This window comes from Triticum dicoccoides, chromosome 1A (assembly GCF_002162155.2).
Source record: "Triticum dicoccoides isolate Atlit2015 ecotype Zavitan chromosome 1A, WEW_v2.0, whole genome shotgun sequence".
Lineage (NCBI taxonomy): Eukaryota > Viridiplantae > Streptophyta > Magnoliopsida > Poales > Poaceae > Triticum > Triticum dicoccoides.
The window spans coordinates 205,466,977-205,479,836 of record NC_041380.1 but is presented as its reverse complement, the minus strand read 5'-3'; the positions used below and the strand labels follow the sequence as shown (position 1 = coordinate 205,479,836).

The 12,860-nt window shown below is 45.5% G+C and overlaps 1 protein-coding gene across 1 annotated transcript; it reads left to right on the top strand.

Annotated features, from left to right (window-relative positions):
* Positions 1–452: 452 nt before the first annotated feature.
* LOC119278067 (heat shock protein 81-3-like) lies at positions 453–2,544 on the top strand. Its single transcript, XM_037559450.1, has 3 exons — positions 453–499; positions 1,329–1,362; positions 2,287–2,544. The coding sequence occupies exons 1-3, from the start codon at positions 453–455 to the stop codon at positions 2,542–2,544; spliced, it is 339 nt and encodes a 112-aa protein (XP_037415347.1).
* Positions 2,545–12,860: the final 10,316 nt, after the last annotated feature.

Here is a 12,860-nt window from a genome sequence, read left to right as displayed (position 1 = left end):
CCATGTCTCACTTGGGCCCTCTGATGCTTGCTCGCTACGGTCTCTCGATGAACACAATTGCTTACTCCTAAAATCCCTAATTCCTAGGGTTTACTCTTGTTGTTCTACATACTTTCATGTACCACTATCATACTCCAGGCTTGCTTAGAATTGCAATACCACGCTTAGAATCATGAAACCATCGAGTCACAGGGACATCTCAACTTCTGAACGAAAAAAACATTATTGTTTGCTGCATTGCATATACCATTACAGTTCTTGATTGAGTTTTGGACTTGCGTAATTCCATCATCAGGGGAAGATGATACCCACACAGCCAGCTCGTGCTCACTGTGTTTGACCGCCAGCTCGTGCTCTACTGCGACGAGTACCGATGCCCACACAAGTATGACATGCGTGCCCCCCATGACCTTGCACGGGTGTTATGTGCGTGAGCGCGCGCGCTTGCTACAATGTTGGGTGCGGTGGTGTGCTGCAAACTTGCGATGGGGGCGGCCAGGTGGTGCGTGGCTGTGTGTGTGGCGATATATGGAGCTCCAGAGATTCCTATTGGATTGCCGAGACTTGGTCTTGGTTCTGCCGTTGGCGTGTTGTCTTTGCTCTAATCTGGTTAAAACTGTGTGATTAGACTAGTAGCATCAGCTCTTTATCTGGAAAAAGAATACTATCAAGTCCTTAGCTAGCTAGCTAACTAGTACAAGCTGCAACCCAATAGGAACAGTAGCTTTCATGCACACATCTAGCAAGCTAATTAGTAATTACACTACTAGTATTCAGAAACAACTTCACTTTGAAACTCTGAATCACTTCTCCCTGACAGACACTTCACCAAAATGTATCCTATTCCAAACTCTTATTTGTATCATTATTTACCAAATGTTATTTTATTATTTTTGTTGAACTAATCTTGTCTGAATCATCCCTCTTCTGTAGGTCTTTATGAAGCTTTGGAACTGAGGGACGATGGATATGACTACTTGGGAAAGGGTGTTTCCAAGGTTCCGTTTGAGCGAATTTTATATTAGCATGAATAACGAATTCCCGGGCTACAGTCTTAAAGTAATTCTGTTACCTAGTTAGTGTTTGGAAGCAGCTGGAGTGAATGTGAGAAAAGTTGAACAGCTTACACATTTTCCTAAAATGGTATAGCTTAATTTGTTTTTTAGCTACTGCAGCATTTCTTGAAATGATTTTTATTCTAAGCTTTTTTGTCATACTCAATAAGCTAGTTCCTGAATCAAATTTGATAACGAAATGTTTCTGTAGCAAGCTATAGTTAATTAGTTGGCAAGTGTGATGTCCATTCACGCCTCCTCTGGTTTTTGCAGGTCTGGCAGCACCGCCGTGTCGACGATGAAGGTGGTGACCGCGGCAGCAAGCGGCGCGAGTTGGTGGCTGCGGGACTCGACGGCACGGCTCATATATGCGCGAGCTGGGCATTACTTTGAGTTCATATATGTGCTTGTCACTCCATAGGTTATAGTGATTCCCTCTGTTTCCTTATATGTTCTTGTAGTTTGGTTGCTTTCCTGTTCATGCATGTTTGTACAGCTATGTATAGTTATGCTGTGAATCTGTAATGCATGTATTGAAATGCAGGAAATGTTTAATACATGTTCACTCTCAGTTGGGATATTGAATTGTACATAGTTATGTGATTCATGTCTGCTTCTTATCTTATTAAGTGATTATCTTTATCTCCTTGCTACCAGTAGGATGGTTAATAGCTTGTTTTGTAGTTCTCTACTTTATGCAAATAGCTTCTTATAAGGCAATATAATTGGTTGTTTTGTGCTGCTGGCCTAATTAAACATGATCAGTATGTATACTTGTTTGAGATAGACATTTCATGCATGTTTATGAGGTACGAATTCTACAGATGTCACAAAATATTGGTGGCAAAGTGTCTTCTTATCTTTATATTTACTTAGCTAAAATCTTAGAGTAACAATAACTGTACTTGACAAGTAAACATTAGCATCTTAAATGATCATCTTAAATGATTAGCTAAAATGATGTAGGAGTAGTAGAAACTTCATGGTTGATCCTGATTGCTGAACATGGGAGATGCATCTTCTTTTGCATATCAATTACATAGTAGTACTATATAATGCTTGCCGATGTGGTACATTCAATACTGGCAGCACTGGCCATTAATTACACTGGCCATTTTACGCCAGGCTTTAGATTCTGCCGAGCCAGATCCGTTGACCCGCGGTTTGATTCGAGGCGTGTGAGATTTGTTCCTGGGATGACGTGGTGTGTTTGCCGGTGTGATTTTCGCAGGCCTTGGACAAGATCAGTACGGTGCCGATGGAGGCCCTCGCCGCTGGTGCCGATGTGTCCATGATTGGGCAGTTTGGTGTTGGCTTCTACTCCGCCTACCTTGTTGCCGAGAGGGTCGTCGTCACCATGAAGCACAACAACGACGGGCAGTACGTGTGGGAGTCCCAGGCCGGTAGCTCCTTCACCGTCACTCGTGATACGTTTGGGGAGCAGCTCGGCAGGGGTACCAAGATGGTCCTCTACCTCAAGGACGACTAGGTATGCAGTCCAATCCTCCTATATTGTGATGGCTTACTCTTCATGTCTTGATGTGGTTCTCTGCTTAGTGTAGCTGTATTAGACTCACTATGAGATGTCCACTCTTGTTTTGTTAAAAAACATGAACTGTTAAGTCATCTATTCATGGCCATTGCTTTTGTTCAGTATATATGTGTGCTTTCTGATTTGTATGCGTAGGTGGTTATAGGTTGCTGTGATGAATATAAATATTAACAAGTGCTCATGCACGCCGGTATACTAGAGCTAGTTGTATGTGCTCATTACCTTCCTGTTGTCACTTTGTCAGCATCAATCCAATCCAACCCAGCCCAATGAATCTAACCTGCTCGTTTAGTTCTCGCCATCGGTGGTAGCCAGCAACTAACCGATCTTAGCTGCTGCCGGCTGTTTGGCATCCTATGTATTTTTTGCTGCTAGTCTCAGAAATAATGCATAAATGGCATCAAAACTGCTTCATGCTATCTCTCGGGCAAAGTAGATGCTAGTTTGGTTACTATCTGTACATCATCAGGTCTACTTGATGCAAGTCTCTATTTTTTGTTTATTCTATTTTTTGTTTGTCTCTCTTTGACATATTGCTTTTTCTTTTTGAATGTGCAGGTTATTTGCATCTTGATTAGGAGATGATGGTGATCATCTTTTGTTGCGGGGAACCTGTTAGATAAAGTTTATGTGATTTGAACCTGCAAGATACAGTTCTGTATAATGTTGTGTGAGATAAAAGTTATGTACTTGTGAACATATGAGATAAGTTATTGATATGTGTTGGTCTGTCTAATGTTATGCGAGATAAAGTTGTGTGAGAAAGTTTTCTATACTTGTGATATTACTGTGGGAAAGAAGTACTATTACTATACTGATTTGAGAATATTGGCTGTAAAAAAGAGGGCTTGCCGCACTATTGGATTGTAAAAAGGCCCTGTCCAGAATTTATATTGCACTAAATACTTGGGCTCTAAAAAGGCCATGGCCCAAACTATGGTGGACTTGTTTCTAAAAAGAGCAATATAAATTTCAGATTCTAAAAGGGTTGAGGCCCCAAAAAAATGGATTGTAAAAGACTGCATCTCAGAAGAAAAAAAGTCCTAATTGTTGGGCCAGGCCTATTTAGCTAATCAAAGAACAGGGAAAAATAAATTAAAATGGGCTGAATTAATGGGCTCGGCCCATGTAAAACGCCGAATTGGACCGGGCTGAATCTTGTGTCACATCAGCTTGCCACGCTGGATGCCTACGTGGCCTGGGGAGGTTGCTAGTGACCAAAACGCCATAGTAGACGTATTTTGGTCATAAACGTCTTCGACCATTCCAGAAGAAAGGTCGCTATAGTCAGTTTATGACGGCCAACTTTTGACCTTATGTTTTTGGTCACAAAAAGGTCACAAATGGAAATTTGTGACCATTCAGTGACCAATAGTGGTGGTCACAAGTTGACATATTTCTTGTAGTGCATTGCCATCCCTGACTTTGGATGTGCTTGGGTCGTTGGTGCTGCTACGGGCCAACCAGCTGTCCTCGCCCGCACAAAAGCGGGTCATGAGGCTTGTTAGGGCTGCCATTGTTTTCGGTTTTTCTTGACCGAGGTGTCTGGCGAGCCATTCGTCTTGTACGCTGTGTTTAAAAGTTTCTAAGGCTTTGGTGTTCGAACAGGCGACAATTTGGTTCTTCTTGGTGCGGAACATGTTCCAAAGTTTTTGGGCAGACTCTCCGGACTGTTTGATTATATGATTTAAATTGTCTACATCCGGAGGTCGGACATAAGTCCCTTGAAAATTGGACCGAAAAGTGTCCTCGAGCTCCCCCCAACTTCCAGTAGAGTTTTTGGGGAGGCTTTTCAGCCAGTGCCGAGCTTTCCCTTTAATCTTGAGGGGAAAGTATTTAATGGCATGGAGGTCGTCTCCACGAGCCATATGAATATGGAGGATGAAGTCCTCTATCCAGACTCCAGGGTCTGTGGTTCCGTCAGACACCTCTATGTTCACCGGTTTGAATCCCTCTGGGAATTCGTGATCCAACACCTCATCAGTGAAACATAAGGGGTGTGCGGCGCCCCTGTATTGGGATGCGCCATGGTGTTCGGACGGTAGTAGTATTTGGTGTTGGTTGTGTACCGTAGCGTGCTTCCTAGATCCATAGATAGATCTGGTCGCGCTGGATTTTTGACGCAAGTTCTCATGTAGATCGTGTGTTGACTTATGCGCGACTTTGTTATCCGCTCTATCGTGTTCGCAGGGTGGTGGATCCGGCCGGTTGGTCGTATCACTTTTTGGCTGTATGGGCTCTAAGGCCTCATCGTCGAATTCCGGTAATAGCTTGCGCTTTGGATAGCTATTTTTACGGTAACTTCCACCATACTTTGTTACTTTGTTCCACTTGCTGTTGAGCGTATCTTGTGCAACCTTGAGCCTTTGCTTCTGTTTCTTCAGGCTCCTCGCTGTGGCAATAAGCCTTCTGCGGAGGTTCTCTTGCTCCAAGTGTGTTTCCGGGATGATGCGTGCATCTTCGTCCGGACTATTTTCTTCCCCATACGGGGTTTGATGAGGCTTATCCTGGGAATCATCGTGTTCAGACTTCGGATCTGTACTATGTTTGCAGTTTGCATCTTGATCGTTTTCTGCCACCGGGGTGGTGCGTTGTCATTTCTTCCAGAGTCGAGTGGACTATTATTCGGTCTTGCGCTGTGATCGCTGTTTTTGCTATGGCGGGACTTAGGGCGGCGCCGCTGACGTTGGCGCTTGGGTTGCTTGGAGGGTGCATCCCCCGCTGTCTCTTCTCCATTGCCCTCTTTGGGTGTATCCACTATGTATACGTCATGTGATGAAGTGGTGGTCCGGCGCCCTGTGGGCGGTGGTTCCTGTTTGTCTCCGGCATCGTCGTCCATACCGTCGATGTCTTCGGAGTCGAAGTCGAGCATGTCGGTTAAGTCGTCGACAGTGGCTACTAAGTGTGTGGTGGGTGGGCAGTGAATTTCTTTGTCGTCCGCATCCCATTCTAGCCGGACATAGTTCGTCCAAGCTTCTCCTGACAGGGAGAGGGACCTTAATGAATTTAGCACATCTCCGAAAGGTGAGTGCTGAAAGATATCTGCGGAGGTGAACTCCATGATCGGCGCCCAGTCGGACTCGACGGGCACGGATGTGAGCGGCTCAGAGTCCGTGGCCGGAGATGAATCCAATGGTTCGGCGACACGGCTCTCGTAAGGGGTGAAGTTAGTATCCGGCTCTATCGCCACTGAGAGTGCGGCCTCCATGGCGGGGTCCATCCCTCCGCTCTCAGATGGTGCGATTTCCCAGAAATCGTTCGGCGGCAGATTTACGTCATGCTCGTCGCGACTGTGCGGCGCGTCCGACATGGGCTCGAATCCGTCGAAGATCAAGTCTCCACAGATGTCGGCCATGTAGTTCAAGTTTCCAAATCTGACCTGATGGCCAGGGGTGTAGCTTTCGATCTACTCCAGATGGACAAGCGAATTGGCCCGCAGAGTGAAGCCGCCGAATATGAAGATCTGTCCGGGGAGGAAAGCCTCACAATGGACCGCATCGCTAGTGATGATCGAAGGAGCCATCAAGCCTTGCGGTGATGGCATAGTGGAACTCTCAATGAAAGCACCAATGTCGGTGTCAACACTAGCGGATCTCGGGTAGGGGGTCCCGAACTGTGCATCTAAGGCGGATGGTAACAGGAGGCAGGGGACACGATGTTTACCCAGGTTCAGTCCCTCTTGATGGAGGTAATACCCTACGTCCTGCTTTATTGTTCTTGATGATATGAGTATTACAAGAGTTGATCTACCACGAGATCGAAGAGGCTAAACCCTAGAAGCTAGCCTATGGTATGATTGTTTGTTGTCCTACGGACTAAAACCCTCCGGTTTATATAGACAGCGGAGGCGGCTAGGGTTACACAAGGTCGGTTACAAAGGTGGAGATATACATATCCGTATTGCCTAGCTTGCCTTCCACGCAAAGTAGAGTTCCTTCCGGACACAGGACGAAGTCTTCAAACTTGTATCTTCATATTCCAACACTCCGGCCAAAGGATATAGTCCGGCTGTCCAGAGACCCCCTAATCCAGGACTCCCTCAGCGATTGTAAGTCGACTCTCTATCCCTTTCTTATTTAGTACATGGGATGTGTAAAGATTACCCCTCTTGCAACATGCCTACCATGCGTCTATGCCTCTAAGTCGTGCCCTGACACATGGGAGATATAGCCGCATTGTGGGTGTTACAAGTTGGTAATCAGACCCTTCCTCGACTTAGGAGCCCCCTGCTTGATCGAATCGCTGATGTTGTTGAGTCTAGAAGAAAATGTTTTGAGTCTTAGGATTATATATATCAGAGAGTAGGATTCTTTTTACTCCTCAGTCCCTTCGTTGCTCTGGTGAGGCCTCCTGACGTAGAATTTTCACTCTTCTCTCCTCAAATTTCACACAAAAAAATTAGGATCACGCGGGTATCTTGGAATCGTTCTGATGGTTTTGTGACGAGAACATTGTTCTTGGTGCCTCCTGACATTTAGGGGTTGTGGCAGTGTCCCAGGGAGTTGAGCTCCGAGGTGTTGTCATCACAATTTTATCATTGCAGTTCTGGAATACCTGAGTTCGCCGACATTGAAAAACTCTTTTATGCAGTTGTTGGTGAGATAACCTGGACGCCACCCAGTACTGGGGCAGGAGTTCGGGAGTATTGCCGTAACTTGTATAATGGATGCTTTTCGAAGGTTGAGGTAAATGATTTCCGAAGGTTTCTTGGTTATGTGTTGAAGGATGGATACAGCTGGATGTTGGATTTGCTAGTTTTGGGTGAGATATTATGCTTCCCCTGTATCCCCAACACCTGATTGCATAACCAGTAAGTTTTGGGAGTTTTATAGGTGGGAATTCAAGTAGTTCTAGTATTACTTCCAGTAGATATTTGGTTTGTGATTGGGTAATCCTTACCAATTATTTGTTCATATCCGTACCTTGTTGATTTATCCATCTACCTTTATATAAGTGGCTTCTCAACTTTATGGAACTGTGATGGTTTACTTTGGAATTCATTCGTTCATTCTTCTTCGGATGTTAAGGCTATATTTTGCAATTTCGATCCATTGATTCAACTTGAATATATGTCTTTCAAGATGCTAACGGATGTCAATCTCTTCAGGATGGCTCCTCCAACGCGTCAGAATCCGGACCGCAATGATGGGGAATAGTCGAACCCTTCGCCACCACCTCCACCTCCGGGGGAATGGCAGGTTGTCATGGCAGCCACCAACGCGAACACTCAGATGCTTTTGCAACTCTTGCAAGAGCACAACCAAGGGCAAGGCAACCAAGGAAATGAAGGTCAAGGCAACAATCAGCCTCAGTTTGCTACCCTCAACCAGTTCCTCGCAAACCAACCGAAGTCCTTCATCAACTGTGTCGAGGCCACAGACGCCGACGACTGGCTCGTGGATATCTGCAAACATTTTGAGTGTAGCAATGTCAGGCCTGAGGACTTTGTCAAGTTTGCTTCGTTCAACTCAAAGACCAAGATGTTGAGTGGTATCAACAATACAGAGATTCCAGAGGAGGTCATGTGATTACCTGGGATGATTTCTGCCGAGACTTCAAAGCTCATCACATCCCACAAAGTGTTGCTGAGAGCAAGCATGAGGAGTTCCGCAGTCTCAAGCAAGCCAGCATGTCCATGTATCAATACAATATCCAGTTTCAGAAACTCGCTCGCTTCGCTAAAAAGATGTCCCTGATGAAAAGAGTATGATTTATCAATTCATAGGTGGCCTTAGAGAAGATCTGCAATTAGCTCTCGTGCTTCTTGAGCTGACTAAGTATGATGAATTCTACAACATGTCACTAAATCAAGAAGCCGCTCAGATTAAGTGTGATGCTTCTAAGAAGTGAGTCAGGGATGCAATTCAATCTTCTTCTTCAACTCAAGTGGCAGCTAAACAACAGAAGTTCTGGTTTCCTCCTCCTCCTCCGTTTCGTCAGTCTTATCAGCAGAAGAGCAAAGGTGGCAATGGATCTTCCCACCCACCCAACCCAGGCTATCAGAACAAAGCTCAGTCTCATACTCCAAGGCCAAGTGCTCCTTATCACTGTCCGCTCTCAGAGGTTACTGGCAACAAGTGTCAGCAGAAAGGGCACTATGCAAACAAATGCTTTAACCAAAGGCGCCTTCCGCCTCCTCCTCCGGTGAGATCTGCCAGCAATGCAGTGGTCAATCCCAAGCATGCTAAGGTCAACATGATGAACGAAGCTCAGGCAAAGGATTCTTCAGAAGTGATCATGGGTAACTTTCCAGTTAACTCTATTCCTACAAAAGTTCTTTTTGATACTGGTGCATCGCATTGTTTGATGTCAAGACCGTTTTTTGCCAAGCATGACTTCAATACTTCACTTTTGGTTAAACCCATGGCTGTCATTTCTCCGAGTAAACGTTTGAGCTCTAGCATGATAGATCCTAATGTGACAATCGAGATGGGCAGCTATAAATTTCCGTCTTCTCCAATTGTTCTCGGCGACTCTGATATTGATCTAATTCTCGGCATGGACTGGCTTTCTAAGCACAAGCTCAGCTTGATTGTGCTGCCAGGAAGATTCAATTGACACACTCTTTTGAGGATGTGATCATCTATGCCGCTCGTGATGATACCATTCGGCTATTTTCTCTCAATGAGGAGGGCGAGTTGAATGCCATCTCTCAGATTCCAGTCGTTTGTGAATATCAAGACATCTTTCCAGAAGAGCTTCCGGGAATGCCTCCTCACTGACCAGTTGAATTCGTCATCGATCTTGAGCCTGGCATGAAACCTGTTTGCAAGCGTCCTTACAAGCTTGGACCAGAATAGTTGAAGGAGCTGAAGAAACAACTCAATGAATAAGAGCGTATGGGTCTGATTAGAGCGAGTTCTTCTCCATGGGGTTGTGGTGTTCTTTTTGTCAAGAAGAAGGATGGAACGGAACGACTCTGTGTCGACTACCACCCATTGAACAAGAAGACAATAAAGAACAAGTATCCACTTCCCAACATCAATGAGCTATTCGAGCAACTTAAAGGTTCCCAAGTTTTCTCCAAGCTTGACCTTCATATGGGTTATCATCAGATTCACATTCGTGAACAAGATATTCCCAAGACAGCATTCAGAACAAGCAATGGTTCTTATGAATATACTGTCATGTCTTTCAGCCTTGTCAATGCTCCTCCAACATTCTCTCGCATGATGAACTTCATCTTCAACCCTTACACAAATGATTTCGTCCCGGTGTATCTTGATGACATCTTGGTCTTTTCCAAGAATAAGGAGGATCATGCCAAGCATGCGAGATTGGTACTCGACAAACTCAGAGAGCATCAATTCTATGCAAAGTTTTCCAAGTGTGAGTTCTGGCTTGACGAAGTTCTCTACCTTGGTCATATCATCTCCGCCAAAGGCATCGCTGTTAATCCTGAGAAGGTGTCTGCAATTGTGAATTGGGAGCCTCCTCAGAATGTCAAGCAGCTCCGCTGTTTTCTTGGGCTTGCAAGCTATTGTTGAAGATTCGTTGAGAATTTCTATAAGATTGCAAAGCCTCTTTCCAACCTCCTCCAGAAGCATGTCAAGTATGTCTGGACGCCTGAATGTGGCGTTGCTTTCAACACCCTCAAAGAGAAGTTAGTCACAACTCCTGCCTTGACTCCTCCTGATGAATCCAAACCATTCAAAGTTTTCTGTGATACCTCCCTGCAAGGTCTCGGTGTTGTGTTAATGCAAGAGAAGAAAGTTGTGGCTTATACCTCTCGCCAGTTGAAGCCCAACGAAAATAACTACCCCACTCATGTACTCGAGTTGGTGGTAGTTGTCCATGCATTATTAACATGGAGACATCTCTTGTTCGGAAGGAAAGTCGACATCTTCACGGATCATAAGAGCCTCAAATACATCTTCACTCAACCCAACCTCAACCTCAGGCAAACTCGTTGGGTTGAAATGATTCAAGAATACAATCCGAGTATCGAGTATACTCCAGGCAAGGCCAATGTCATTGCAGATACTTTGAGCAGGAAGGCTTACTGCAACAGCTTAATTCTCAAGACCTTCCAACCGGACCTTTGTGAAGCTTTCCGCAAATTGAATCTCCGAGTTGTTCCTCAAGGTTTTCTTGCCAACCTCCAAGTCTCTCCTACTTTGGAAGATCAAATTCCTGAGGCACAACTTCTTGATGCCATGGTAAAGAAGGTGAAAAATGGGATTGCCAAGAGCCAACCCAAATACAAGTGCTATCACATTGATGACAAAGATACTCTATTCTTCGAGGATCGAATTGTGGTTCCTAAAGGCAATCTAAGGAAAGTCATTATGAACGAGGCTCACAATTCCCTTCTATCCATTCATCCTAGAAGTACAAAGATGTACCATGACCTCAAGCAGTCGTATTGGTGGACTCGAATGAAGCGAGAAATTGCTCAATTCATGAATGAATGTGATGTCTGCAGAAGAGTGAAAGCAGAACACCAATGACCAGCTGGTCTCCTCCAACCTCTTGCTATTCCAGAATGGAAGTTTGATAGTATTGAGATGGAGTTCGTGACTAGATTTCCCAAGGCCAAGCGTGGAAATGATGCTATCTTTGTTGTCATCGACAAGCTTACTAAAGTGGCTCATTTCCTTCCAATCAAAGAATCTATCACAGCAGCTCAGTTGGCAGAGCTATACACCTCCCGGATTGTCTCTTTACACGGTATTCCGCAATTGATATCTTCATATCATCGAAGCATCTTCACTTCTAAGTTCTGGGATTCCTTCCAGAAGGCCATGGGCACCAACATTCGCTTCAGCACAGCCTTCCATCCTCAAACTAGTGGCCAAGTCGAGCGAGTCAATCAAATTCTTGAAGATATGCTCAGGGCTTGTGTCATTTCCTTCGGTATGAAGTGGGAAGATTGTCTTCCATATGCCGAGTTCTCCTACAACAACAGCTTCCAAGCGAGTTCGGGCAAGGCCCCATTCAAGATTCTCTATGGCAGGAAGTGTCGTACTCCTCTTAATTGGTCAGAGACTGGTGAACACCAAGTTCTTGGCAATGACTTAATCACAGAAGCTGAAGAAATGTGTAAAGTCATTCGTGAAAATATCAAAGCCGCGCAATCGCGCCGGGAGAGTTACTATGATAGCAAGCATCGTGACTTGGCTTTCGAGATCGGAGACCATGTCTACCTCCGCATCTCTCCAATGAAAGGCACTTGTCGCTTCGGTATCAAAGGGAACCTTGCCCCTAGATACGTGGGTCCTTTCAAGATCATTGGCAAAAGAGGTGATCTCGCCTATCAACTTGAGCTTCCGTCAAACTTCGCAAATGTGCACGACGTGTTTCACATGTCACAGCTTCGCAAGTGCTTTAAGACTCCTGAGCGCACCATGAACTTCGAAGAGATTGATCTCCAAGAAGACATGTCTTATCATGAGCATCCCGTTGCTATTCTTGAAGAAACCGAGCGCAAGACTCGCAACAAGTCTATCAAATTCCTGAAAGTGAAGTGGTCACACCATTCCGACCAAGAAGCCACCTGGGAACGCGAGGACCACCTCCGTTCTGAATATCCAGAGTTCTTTTGGTCCTAGATCTCGGGACGAGATCCTTTCATAGTGGTGGAGTGTTGTAACACCCCGGATGTAACTTGCCATATTTGTACTCCGACTTTGCCATTTCCGGCTTTAAGTTATGAGATTCCCTTCGTGGTTGGGTTTTTGTCTTTGTTTTTCATTTTGTTCATGTCATGCATTTCATATCATGTCATCATGTACATATCATTTGCATACGTGTTCGTCTCATGCATCCAAGCATTTTCCCCGTTGTCCGTTTCGCGATCCGACACTCCCACGTGCACCGGCGTTCCCCTTTTGTCTCTTTTCGTGAGTGGGTGTTAAACGTTCTCGGAATGGACCGAGATTTGCCAAGTGGCCTTGGTACACCACCGGTAGACCGCCTGTCAAATCTCGTGTCATTTGGAGTCCTTTGATGCTCCAATAGTTAACCGGGTAACCGCAAAGGCCTCGTGTGTGTTGCGGCCCAACACCCCCCCCCCCCAAAACGGCCCAATAACCCATCCAAACCACTCCATTGTCCTCCGTCGTCGGATCACGATCGTGTGGGCAAAAACTACGCTCCATTTGGACACTCCTACCTCCTCCTACCTATAAATATGTGCTCCTCATCCAAATCCGGGTCCAGAAAACCCTAGAAATCGCCCCCGCCGCCACCGGACGAGGTCGCTGCCGCCCCGCAGCCACTGGCGTCGCGCCACGTGACTCCCCGCCAGCCGC

Excerpts from the sequence above, each read along its gene's own strand:
- LOC119278067 (XM_037559450.1), top strand. The coding sequence starts at position 453 with ATGTTGGGTGCGGTGGTGTGCTGCAAACTTGCGATGGGGGCGGCCAG. Across the intron at positions 500-1,328 it reads CTTGCGATGGGGGCGGCCAG|GTCTGGCAGCACCGCCGTGT; the intron begins GTGGTGCGTGGC and ends TGGTTTTTGCAG. Across the intron at positions 1,363-2,286 it reads CCGTGTCGACGATGAAGGTG|GCCTTGGACAAGATCAGTAC; the intron begins GTGACCGCGGCA and ends TGATTTTCGCAG.